At 43.4% G+C, this 12916-nt stretch overlaps 1 protein-coding gene and 1 pseudogene across 11 annotated transcripts in view; both read left to right on the top strand.

The window, feature by feature from the left end:
- Window positions 1-12916, top strand: part of DOCK9 (dedicator of cytokinesis 9) — a 311173-nt gene that overhangs the window by 134888 nt on the left and 163369 nt on the right. For all 11 annotated transcript variants that reach the window (XM_017862044.1, XM_017861984.1, XM_017861993.1 and 8 more), the window contains exon 2: window positions 3185-3301. In XM_017862044.1, coding sequence (XP_017717533.1) covers window positions 3185-3301 — 117 coding nt within the window. The remainder of the gene's footprint in view (window positions 1-3184; window positions 3302-12916) is intronic.
- LOC108521981 (60S ribosomal protein L7-like 1 pseudogene) lies at window positions 8315-9247 on the top strand (annotated as a pseudogene).

Genomic DNA, 12916 nt, shown 5'->3' on the forward strand with positions numbered 1-12916 from the left:
AGAGTCATGGGCCTTACCTGGGGGGAGTGGAGCCAAAGGCCCTGTGCAAAGGGGGCTGCACCCAGCTGTGCCTGTGCCTGGGCAGGCAGCTGGGGCTGTCATGAAAGAGTACCCCTGGCCCGTGGTTATGGGGTAGCCACCATGTAAGCCAGGGAGAACATGGTGTCTTCCCAGTCTGCAATATTGGTCCATCTGACCTCTTTGTAATGGAATTTTAGAAAGTTATGTGCATATTTGGGTTTTATTAGGAATATGGTTACGGTTCCTAGGGAAAATGTTATTAATCACGACATCCATTCATTTTGCCAACAAGCATTTATTGACTGGTTACTCTGTGCAGTGTGACAAAAGAGTGAATCTTTTTTTTTAATTAAAATAGTTTGAAAAATATTTTCTGGGCAATTCTTATTTAAAAATAATTTATATAAAGTTCTTTTCCCTTTTTTGAATGTAAAAACAGTTTACCGTTACCAGCATTTTACTATATAGCTTTAATTTTTTGGACTTTGCATATTTTTAGTCTCTGTCCACATAACACGTATTTTACTTAATTATAATAATTGCGTACTCATTTGGGCATTGCTTTTTTTCTTAGCATGTCAAAACATCTTTGTAGAATCTCGTTAAATCAAGTAATTGGAGTTAAATATGAGCATGTATCTGTATAATAGGTAAAGCAAGTTGACTGCTACTTCAGACAACTCCAGAATCTCGGCAGCTGAACACAGTAGGTGTTTCAGTTCTTGCTCCTGGGGCATTTCAGTGCCTGTTTGAGCAGGCGGTCTTCTGCAAGGGGATTCAGGACCCAGACTCTTTCCATCTTAGGCTCCATCCTTTCCTCAGGCCACCCAGTACAGTGTTGGATCCTGTGTGCGTGGCTGCAGAGGGAAGGGGGAGGGGCCACATGGAAGGCTTTTGTGGGCCCAGATGAGGCAGTGGCCCCATCTTTTCTACTCGAATAAAATTGGTTAGAAGACAGTCACGTGGGCACACCAAACCATGAGGAGTCTGGGAAATGTGGTTCACCTGTATTGGAAAGGAGACAGGTTTTGGAAACAAATAGCAAGCCTCAGTCACAATTGCCAATTTAGATGCCACATACCAAATATCTTTAATATACTTCTTATATACAAATTGCCTTTTTTTTTTTTTTTTTTTGAGACAGAGTCTCGCTCTGCGGCCCAGGCTGGAATGCAGTGGCCGGATCTCAGCTCACTGCAAGCTCCGCCTCCCGGGTTCACGCCATTCTTCTGCCTCAGCCTCCCGAGTAGCTGGGACTACAGGCGCCCGCCACCTCACCCGGCTAATTTTTTGTGTTTTTTAGTAGAGACGGGGTTTCACCGTGTTAGGGAGGATGGTCTCGATCTCCTGACCTCGTGATCCGCCTGTCTCAGCCTCCCAAAGTGCTGGGATTACAGGCTTGAGCCACCGCGCCCCGCCTGTCATTTTTAATACATAAAGCATTTATTGAGATTGTGTATATCAGATGATTATAGTTTCAGAAATAATCTTCTAGTAACTGTTGATATAATGGACTTAGTTCCTTTTTTTTGAGATGGAGTCTTGCTCTGTCACCCAGGCTGGAGCGCAGTGGCGTGATCTCAGCTCACAGCAACCTCTGCCTCCCCAGTTCAAGCAATTCTCGTGCCTTGGCCTCCCGAGTAGCTGGAATTACAAGCATGTGCCACCACGCATGGCTAATTTTTATACTTTTTGTAGTGAAAGGGTTTCACCATGTTGGCCAGGCTGGTCTCTAACTCCTAACCTCAGGTGATCCACCCATCTTGGCCTCCCAAAGTGTTGGGATTACAGACGTGAGCCACTGCGCCCGCCCTGGACTTAGTTACTTCTGATAACATCTTCTATATGCCTATTTTANTGTCATTTTAATACATAAAGCATTTATTGAGATTGTGTATATCAGATGATTATAGTTTCAGAAATAATCTTCTAGTAACTGTTGATATAATGGACTTAGTTCCTTTTTTTTGAGATGGAGTCTTGCTCTGTCACCCAGGCTGGAGCGCAGTGGCGTGATCTCAGCTCACAGCAACCTCTGCCTCCCCAGTTCAAGCAATTCTCGTGCCTTGGCCTCCCGAGTAGCTGGAATTACAAGCATGTGCCACCACGCATGGCTAATTTTATACTTTTGTAGTGAAAGGGTTTCACCATGTTGGCCAGGCTGGTCTCTAACTCCTAACCTCAGGTGATCCACCCATCTTGGCCTCCCAAAGTGTTGGGATTACAGACGTGAGCCACTGCGCCCGCCCTGGACTTAGTTACTTCTGATAACATCTTCTATATGCCTATTTTAGCATTTGGCATACTATAATATAGTTAGTTGAATATGTATCTTTATCCCTGACCTAGCCCAGTCAATGCCTCATATGTGGAAAGTGAGCCATAAACAAGGTGGCAGTGACTGGCGATAGATAAAGGGATTTTAACCAAGAGATCTAACTTTGGAAATAGCTAGAAAAGCCATATTCTCTTCTTCCCTACTTACTCGTTAACCTCTTTCTCATGCTCAGTGCATGCTAGGGATGGACGTCCCCATCCCCTAGGATTCGCCCATGAGCCCCGGTTTAAGTAGTACCTGTCCGCCTGGCTCTGACCCAGCTGCTTGCCTGGTTTGGGCTCAGCTCATTATCTTTCTACCTTTGGGTATTACATATTAAGTATAAGTATCTGGGGATAGGGAGGGATATTTTGAGACTCAGAGAAGGGTGTCTTGGAGCCTTGTCTGAAATAATGAGTCCTGTGCATACGTTTAGGCCCTGGGCCAAGAAGGGATGGTATTGTGGCTGGAGCCATTCTGGGCATCTGACCTTGACTGCCAGGCCGTGGCTGGACACCTAATCAAGGCAGCTCTGGCAGACTCTAAGGCTTGGAAGGGGACATATCTAGTCAGCGATGACCCAAGAAATGACTGGAAGCTTCACCAGAATGCAGAGCTTCCTTTGTGCTTAAATAACTGAACAAGCATCACTCTGTGTAGCAGGACACTATCCGGCATTTTTTTGTCCCTTTGGAAACAACTCTTATTTCTGTTTCTTTCTGTTAGCAAAACTAGCATACTCTAATTGTAGAAAATACAAAGCATAGAGTAGAGCATATTAAGTTATTTATCTTAAGAAATGGCATTTGTTTATGAGAATGTCTTGCTTATCTTTTCACCTTCCAGGCAAAGCCAAAGCTAATTGAGCCACTCGACTATGAAAATGTCATCGTCCAGAAGAAGACTCAGATCCTGAACGACTGTTTACGGGAGATGCTGCTCTTCCCTTATGATGACTTTCAGGTAAGTAACGTTATGTTTCTATCCATAGAACCATGCGTTTGATGTTAACAAACAGTATTTTTCTATGTATTGATTTATTATTTGGTTAGTTAATTATGATTTTTTTTTTTTTAAGACACAGTCTTGCTCTGTCACCCAGGCTTGAGTGCAGTGGTGCCATCTCGGCTCACTGCAACCTCCGCCTCCTGGGTTCAAGCAATTCTCCTGCCTCAGCCTCTCAAGTAACTGGGATTACAGGCATGTGCCACCATGCCCGGCTAATTTTTGTATTTTTAGTAGAGACAGGGTTTTGCCATGGTGGCCAGGCTCATCCCGAACTCCTGGCCTTAAGTGATCTATCTGCCTTGGCCTCTCAAAGTGCTGGGATTACAGGCACGAGCCACCATGCCCGGCCTAACTGTGATTTTTAAAAGATGAAAATAAGATGTTATTTAAGAAAGAAAAGTTATTTTATATTCTTCCAAGCATCCTTCATGAGTTGATAATTTTTAATGGTATTCGTTTTGCATATTAATTATAAGTATGCAAAAATGTGTGTGTGTGTGTGTGTGTGTGTGTGTGTGTGTGTCTTGAATAAAAGTGCTATACTCTGGGCTGATTTAGTGGGCACAAGTGCCCTTGTGTCTTTTGAGACTTGTTTTGATTTAGATTTGTTGGCCAAGTACCTTAGAATCTTAATGATGGGCTTTGCTGGGCAGCAGTGGGAGATTTTGTCATGTATTTTTTTAGGATGGCACTTTGGGAGCCTGCCTTCAGAGACCCTGCACTGTGTGTGGACTCCCAGCAAAGGGTTCAAGGTTAACCAGGAACGTCCTGAAGTTTACCTCTCTAGTGTAATGTGGGTGCTATTCCTTGGAAGAAATGTGGAGGACTCAGCACAGCTCCTGCTGTGTGCTGCTCTTTCAGGCTATGGCCTGTGGTTAAGAGACTAACAAGAAGCTGTGAGGCTGCTGAGGAGTGAGAAGGACATTCTTCCTCCAGGAAGCCCAGTGGTGTTAAATGCCTTGCAGCGAGTCACCTTGGTCCATTTGGAGGTTCTGGTTACTTTCCTTGCTCTCCTGGGACCTAATCCTGGCACTTCTTTCTTCTCTCCTTTGATGCTCTTAGTTGGATGCTTCTCTACCTGATGCTGTTACCATTTAAGCCGTGTCTTTTGTGAACTGAGCTGCCTTATACTGTTTTAAGCTTCACTGATTCTTTGTTGTTTGATTCCAAAAGTGTTATATACATGTACAAAAAGGTAAATGAGAGGGAAAATTGAAATAATTGACATGAAAAGCCTTCCCACACCTTCTTTCTAATCCCACCCCACAGAACATAACTTACTGTATACAGCTCTGTGCATACTTCATTGTCTTTAGAAACTTCCATGCTAATAGCAATTGTTAAATTATGATCCTTGAAGTTTTTTCCCCTACCAAATTTGAGAGACTCCAGCTTACAACAGAGGTGAGAATTTTCACAAATGTTCACTCTTTCTAACTTGTTAGGGATACATGGGCCCCAAAATGATTATTGTTTAGCTCTGTCCTGCAGAAAAGGAATGCCCATGGGAATGAAATTGACCATTCATGTGGTGTTGCTGCCAAAGTAACTGGTAAATGGGTTGAGGTCATGCCAAAAAATACCATGCTTTGCATTCTTCATTATGTGACTAAACTGCACAGGAACCGACAAATAAATGGGAACCTCTGAATGATGGCTTTTGCCTATGATTTGGCAACAAATGAAAAGCAAAATCAAATGATTATAAATTATACTCCATGTTGACAAGATTTTCCTGTAGTGTTGTCTGAGGAAGCTAAAGGTTATCTCAAATTTCTCCCAACATGAAGTATGTGTTCTTCTTGGTATTAATTAGAGTAACAACTATTTTGAGTTTGCAACCTAGAATGAAAAATTGTCTTTGTATGACTGAGATAAAACTGCTTAAGAAACAAACCAAGGAAACAAGATACAGTTACTTGAGTATCATCTTATCCCAAGGGAACAGGATACCTGGATGTTTAAGGAGTTGCAGAATCAGACAGTTCAAACTTTGAGAAAACGACTGTGTCCCCTTTGCTTTTAACTACCCTGGTGATACCAGATGCAGCTATTCTAGGAAAGGCAAAGAACTCACTAGCATTTTGTGGGCTAAGGAGATGAGCAAATATTATTTTCTGTTTGGGGGGAAGTTTTCCTAGAGATTTAGGAGCTTGAATTTGAGCTTTGATTCTCATCACAGGAATTGTGATGGGCCCCAGTGAAGTTTGGGTACAATTATTTGTTTTCCTGTAGACTCCCGCTTTCTCACCAGGTAAGGCCGTGTACTCTGTACTTTATAGTTAAATTGTCTCAGTGATGTTATTAACTGTCTAATTAGCTGGATGAGTGAAAGGTCTTAGCAGTGCCACAGATTCCTCCTCTCTCTGTTTTCTTAGGCAGAATAAGAGCAGAATTATTGTATTATTAGAGGCAGAGGAAACAAATTAGATCGGGAAAAGTGTTTTATTTCATATGGAAAAGTAATACCAAGTTGGTTAGGAAATGGCAGCAGCAAAACGCATGCTGAGGGGTGATTTACTGCACTTAAATAATTAAGCAATATAAGTTAACTATTAAAATAATAGAACTTGGTGTACATTTCTGCCAAATATATTTGAAATGACAGTTTACTAAAATATAAGCATGGATAGTGGTGACGCTCGTGTACATTTTTCAAGCAGGCACATGTTGATCTTGAGCCTTTACTGGTCCAATCCTAAAGGCATCTACATATTCTGTGAAAATGAGTTGTGTCAAGAAAAGATTTGCAGGTTGCATGTAGTTGCCTGAGGATGACTGAAGAGCATTTGCTACAACAACAGCAAAGAAGAGAGACATGAAGTAAAAATGAATTTTTAAAAATCAAAAGAATAGGCCAGGCACAGTGGCTCACGCCTGTAATCCCAGCGCTTTGGAAGGCTGAGGCGGGCAGATCACGAGGTCAGAAGTTCGAGACCAGCCTGGCCAATATGATGAAACCCCATCTCTACTAAAAAATACAAAAATTAACCGGGCATGGTGGTGCATGCCTGTAATCCCAGCTGCTCGGGAGGCTGAGGCAGAAGAATCACTTGAAACCGGGAGGCGGAGGTTGCAGTGAGCCAAGATCGTGTCACTGCACTCCAGCCTGGGTGACAGAGCGAGATTCCATCTCAAAACAAACAAACTAACTAAAAAAATCAAAATAATAGTTCCCAGCCACCAGGATATTGATGAAGTAGGCCAGGCACGGTGGCTCATGCCTGTAATCCCAGCACGTTGGGAGTCGAGGCGGGTGGATCACCTGAGGTCAGGTGTTGGAGACCAGCCTGGCCAACATGGCAAAACCCCATCTCTACTAAAAATACAAAAATTAGCCAGGCGTGGTGATGGGCGCCTATAATTCCAGCTACTTGGGAGGCTGAGGCAAGATAATCGCTTGAACCTGGGAGGTGGAGGTTGCAGTGAGCAAAGATCGTGCCATTGCACTCCAGCCTGGGCGACAAGAGGAAAACTCCATCTCAAAAAAAAAAAAAAGGGAATATTAATGAAGTAAAGTATATGTGATCGCCGTGGCCAGGGACAGGAACACCAAGGGGCCTGCAGCCGTCGCTAGCTGATGGCCCTTCTTTTTGCAGAATCAGATCCTGTTGCTTGGGGGATCTCTGCCATCTCTGCTTTGGCTTCATGGTTCTCCTTGCCAGCAGGATCTTCTCTTCTAGATCTTTCCTACCCTTTAGAGACCACTTGAAATCCCGTATTGTCTGAAGCTATTTAAGTCCACAGAAACTTTTTACCCTACTCTCTCAGTTCCTTTCCTATTGCCTGTCTGCACTGTGCACATAAACACTTGAGTATGTGGTCTTGGCCCTTCACAACCTGCTTCTTAGGCTTCTTGTGTGCTGCAGGTGTCCCCCCACCCCATGCTGTGGTCCTGAGAAGGGCTGGCTTTGAGCCTCTGTCCTCCCACCCACCTGCCCACCTCCACATGCACAAAATGCCTTCCTTGCTAGGTGCTAGGGTTGAATACCCATTGCTTACCTTACTAATTAGTAAAATTTTTACAAGAATTAGGTTGTTTTTCTTTGATTCATCAAGTAAATATTAATACTGTTTGGAACATGTGGCAGTCCCAGTGACTAGATTTGTGAAAGTCACTATGATTTTTGTGACTCGGTTTGGTTTGGCAGAAGTAGGTAATTTCTGAAATTAAAAAGTGCGGGTAAAACAGGGACTGGAGAGTATTTTTTTTCCAGTGAGTAATAAACCTTTATTTTTCTTATTGTTTTGTCATCTTACCCAGTTTATTTGGCATAAATCTGAGAACTTACTTTTTCCATGAGCAAAGTTAGAGGTAAACTTTAACAAGCAGTTAGACAGAGGTAATGACCTTTAGATTAAAAGGCTTTAGGTCAAGCTGTATAAGTTGACTTGTCGCTTAAGACATGATGAGCCTCTGTTTAACTGAAAGTCAAGCCCAGGACGCCTGCCTTTTCCATCAAAGACATGGGATTTGGATGGCAGTTGACTATTGATTTCCAGTGACGATTCTCCTTCAAGTGGAAGTATTTTTACCTGATGGTCCTGTTGGTGGGGACATTGTTAACCCTGTGATTAACCCACTGAATCTTCATCTGACTTTTAAGCTCCTTGTATCCTGACTTGTTACACAGCTTACTAATGCTTGTGCAACTATGTAAAGTGATAGAATATGAGAAAGGTAGTGATTAGTAAGAATGTTGGAAGAAATTTATGCTACCATTCATATTTCATAAAAATTAGACTTTAGTGTCTGGTGTAAACAAACAGAGGATAGAGCTTGTATGGAAGGATAAAAAGAGCATGTTGGGCCGGTTTCGTTGGCTGTAACGTGCCTGTAACCGCAGCACTTTGGGTGACCAAGGTGGGAGGATTGCTTGAGCCTAGGAGTTCAAAACCACCCTGGACAGCACAGCAAGACCTTGTCTCTACGAAAAATAAATTTAAAAAATATTAGATACTGGAAAGATGGCAGAGCAAGAGCAAAGAAAAATCCCTTTGGTTCCAGAAAATCTGAAAAAGAGGAAGGCTTATCAAGCCCTGAAAGCCACTCAGGTAAAGCAGGTACTTTTAGCAAAGAAGGAGCAGAAGAAAGGAAAAGGTTCATGTTTAAGTGACTGGAATCATTCCTACATGATTCCCGGTGGCAGAAATGCAACAAGGTGCATCTCGGACAACTAGAAGTGAAACCTCATGCCTTGGAATTGCCAGATAAACATTCCTTGGCCTTTGATTTACGCATCCAAAGAATTCATGGTGTGACTTTACTGGTGCAGAGAACCATTACAAGACTTTGCCTGAAGAAAATTTTCGGTTGTATCTTTGTAAAAGTCATCCCCCCAGAGCCTAAAAACGCTGCTTATAGTAGAACCTTATGTGACCTGGGGATTTCCAATCGAAGTCTGTCCAAGAACTCATTTTGAAACATGGACAAGCCAAGGTTGAGAATGAGACCATCCCTCTGACAGACAACACAATGATTGAGGAGCACCTTGGGGAGTTTGCTGTCATTTGCCTGGGAGACCTCACTTATGAAATTGCCTTCCCAGGGAAGTATTTCCAGGAGATCTCATGGGTCTTGTGCCCTTCCCACTTCTCGGTGGTCCATCATGCTACCAAGAATAGAGTGGGCTTCCTCAAGGAGGTGGGCTCACCTGGTTATTGGGATGAACACATCAATCAGCTCATCCACCAGCTGAACCCGATCCAGAATATCTGAAAGCACAGTGTAGTGGAAGCATGTGTTTTGGGTTTTTTTGGAATTATTACCAAGTATCTTCAGAAAAGATTATTTCCTGCTTAATCTTCAAAAACCGGAAAGGAAGGGTCAAAGAACAGACAGTCGCTTATGTTCGTGGCAGGCGCCTCTCATCACCGTCCAGTTCCAAGGAAGAATTCCAGCGCTTTTCACATTGGCTGCTGCCTCATCTGAAATCAGCATTTGCCATGGAGGAATAGAGGAGGGAGTTCTGCTTAGTTGCATCTTCTGTCTTGGGGTTTAATACTGTGAATGAGTAACTGAAGCTTATGTACAAGGTTCCCTAAGACTCCTGTAATAGTGGACCAAGCCCAGGGGCATAATTGAGTCTGGAGGTTGCTGGGGCCTTGTTTTGAAGACTTGAAATACATAGGAAGGAAGGCACAAAAATAAATACTCAGTTGTCTCTGAAAAAAAAAAAAATTAGCTGGGCATGGTGACGCACACCTGTGGTCCCAACTACTCAGGAGGCTGAGGTGGGAGGATCACTTGAGCCTAACAGGTTGAGGCTGCAGTGAGCCATGATTGTGCTGCTGCGGTCTGGCCTGGGTGACAGAGTGAGACCTTGTCTCAAAAGCACGTTATATCCCACTTCTAGATATATGCCCCAAAGACTTGGAAGCAGGGACTCAAAGAGAGATTTGTTCACCCCTATTGAGATCAGCATTATCTACAGTAGCCGAAAGGGGGAAGTAACCCAAGTGTCCGTCAAGGGATAAATGGAGAAACAAAATGTGGGATTTACATCAAATGGAATATTATTCAGCCTGAAAAGGGAAGCAACTCCTGTCCCATGTTACAATATGGATGGACCCTGAGGGTATTATGCTCAGTGGATAAGCCAGTCACAGAAGGACAAATACTGTTCAATTCCACATATGTAAGGTCCCTTCCCTAAAGAATCAAATGCATCAGAGGCAGAAAGTAGAATGGTGGTTACTAGGGATGGAGGTGGGGAGCAATGGGGAGTTACTGTTCAATGAGAACAGAGACGCAGTTGGAAACATGAAAATAATTTTGGAGATGGATGGTGGTGATGGTTGAAAAATGAGAATGTACTTAATACCACTGAACTGTACACTTAAAAATGGTTAAGATAGTATATTTTATGTTTTATGTATTTAAAAACAACAATTTTTAAAAAGCATAGGATTTCGTTATAGGATTTCTGTGCTATATTTATGGGTGGGAAACTGTTGTCATCCTTAGAACTGTTTGCAAAATCAGGTCGATGAGTGAGTCCTTAGGTGCTTTTTCCACTGATACTCATGGTGTATTACCTATATAAATGTCTTAGCAAGAGAACTGAAAAGAAAGGATAGGAGTGCAGACCAAAGATTATTCATAATTGACAATCTTAGAAATTTTACTTTTTGGAAATGTTTGAATACAGGAGAATCCTAGAGTGTTCTCAGCATTGTGTAGAAAAATGTGCTTGCTCCATTTCCCTTTCAATAACATCCTGAATTTTATTTTTCCTCTGGTTCTTTTCCTCTTCTACTTACATGAGACTGATAATGATCTACAAATCACTGACATGGAGAGGAAGCCGTGCCTGCTGCTTACAAAGGCCTGGAAGTCCCTGATCTCATTTCCCATCTGTCCTTTTGAAAACGAAAAAAACTTATTTTCAATGCATGTTTTGTCCTCACTTTATTTATGATATACAGCCAAAAGAAAAAAAAAAAAAAAAACCCTCAATACTTTGTTTTTGGCTTTTTATTGAAGTGTCTTTTCATTAAAATTCCTTGAAATTTTTATCAGTTAGAATTCAGTGGCAATAGTGTAACTTTCTGTGAGCGTTGTAGTTTCTTGGGAATATAGGTTCATGTCTAGGCTTAGACCTAACCAAACTGGATAAATTATATTTCTGGGCCGGACGCGGTGGCTCACGCCTGTAATCCCAGCACTTTGGGAGGCTGAGGCGGGCAGATTACCTGAGGTCAGGAGTTGGAGACCAGCCTGGCCAAGATGGTGAAACCCCGTCTCTACCAAAAATACAAAAATTAGCCGGGCGTGGTGGCGGGTGCCGGTAATCTCAGGAGGCTGAGGCAGGAGAATCGCTTGAACCCAGGAGGCGGAGGTTACAGTGAGCCAAGATTGCGCCACTGACTCCAGCCTAGGCAATGAGAGCGAAAGTCCGTTTCAAAAAAAAAAAAAAAAAAAATCTGAATAGACACTTCTAAACCCCAGGAGATGAGAATTTTAATTCTAGTTCAAGTAATGCCTTTTACAGGAAATAGTGATCACTGTTTTTTTGTTTCGTTTCGTTTTGTTTTGTTTTAATTATCATCACATAGTCCTTAAAAAGAAAAGCTTACTTTTCAGGTAGCACTGATCAGCTGAGCTTAAGGGTATATTTATTTAACTTATGTTTATTCTTAAACAACTTGTGAGAGGACTCAGCTTTGTGAGGTACTTGGAACCATGAAGATAAGCTAGGATCCTTGCTTTTAAAATGCTCATAACTTAGGAGAGGAGATAAAGGTGTGTCTTAATATTAATAAGCAGGGGACTAGGACCCGTGTCATGACATAAATCTAGTCCCATGGGAATCTATTGTGGACGTATTGTTTGAGAGCTTAGTGGAACACCCAGGTGCTAGGAGCTCTTGAAGTGGTTGGAAACGCGGAAGTCCAGCCCTGAGAGAAGTTGTGTTTAAAAAGGAAGATCTGGATTCATCCACAGAAAAGTGAGACGGGCAAGAAAGGGGCCAAGAGCATGACGGACTGAAGCCTGGGCTAGTGCCTTCATTTAGGAAAAAGCAGGGGAATCAGAGACAGAAGTTAGGATAAGAACCAGGAAATGGAAAAGAAGAGTTGGAAGAAGGCAGGCAGAGAGGGCAGACAGTCTCGCCCCGGCTAGGGAGTTCCCGAGAAAGGGCGGTGGAGTTGGTGACCGGGCAGGGGTAAAGAAGTGAGTGGGGAGACACAGGTTAGAGTAAGCTGGAAACAGAAAAAGGAATCAGAGTGACTCAGAGCAGTGACAAGGTCTGCGGGAGGTTTTACCAGGATTGGGAAAGCAAGAATGAGCTGAGAAGGGTGAAACCCAGGCGTGAAGAAGAGATCGAAGATACAGGATAATGTGGTCTGAGTTTTGAAGCAGGGCTCTTCATGGGGTCTCAGGGGAGGGAATTAAGGGTTTTTTAGGGGAAGAGTTGAGGAAGGAGAGATACTGCCAGCTCCAAATGGAAGGAGAGGATTGTGTATTGAAAAGTGCAGTGGCAGATTGTGCTGAGGGAGCTAATGTCAAGCTGGCCTGGGGCAGGAGGAGCTTGGGCGAGTAAGGGTTTGGAAAGCAGGCCATGGGGAGTGGCAGGGAGAGCAGCAAGTGTCATCAGCTTGTTCTCCCCCTGCTGGAACCATCACCACAGCCTTTGTCTGTCCCTCTTACCTGGATTAATGCGAGAGACTTCTCAAGTCTTCTGGGTTCTCTCCTTGCCCTCTTCCAGTGGGTCCTAACAGTGTAGCTAGAGAGGTTGTTTAAAAAGTGAGTCAGGGGGCCGGGCGCGGTGGCTCAAGCCTGTAATCCCAGCACTTTGGGAGGCCGAGACGGGCGGATCACGAGGTCAGGAGATCGAGACCATCCTGGCTAACACGGTGAAACCCCGTCTCTACTAAAAAATACAAAAAACTAGCCGGGTAAGGTGGCGGGCGCCTGTAGTCCCAGCTACTCGGGAGGCTGAGGCAGGAGAATGGCGTAAACCCGGGAAGCGGGGCTTGCAGTGAGCTGAGATCCGGCCACTGCACTCCAGCCTGGGCGACAGAGCGAGACTCCGTCTCAAAAAAACAAAAAAACAAAAAAACAAAAAA

This window comes from Rhinopithecus bieti, unplaced genomic scaffold, assembly GCF_001698545.2.
Source record: "Rhinopithecus bieti isolate Rb0 unplaced genomic scaffold, ASM169854v2 scaffold_2254, whole genome shotgun sequence".
NCBI lineage: Eukaryota > Metazoa > Chordata > Mammalia > Primates > Cercopithecidae > Rhinopithecus > Rhinopithecus bieti.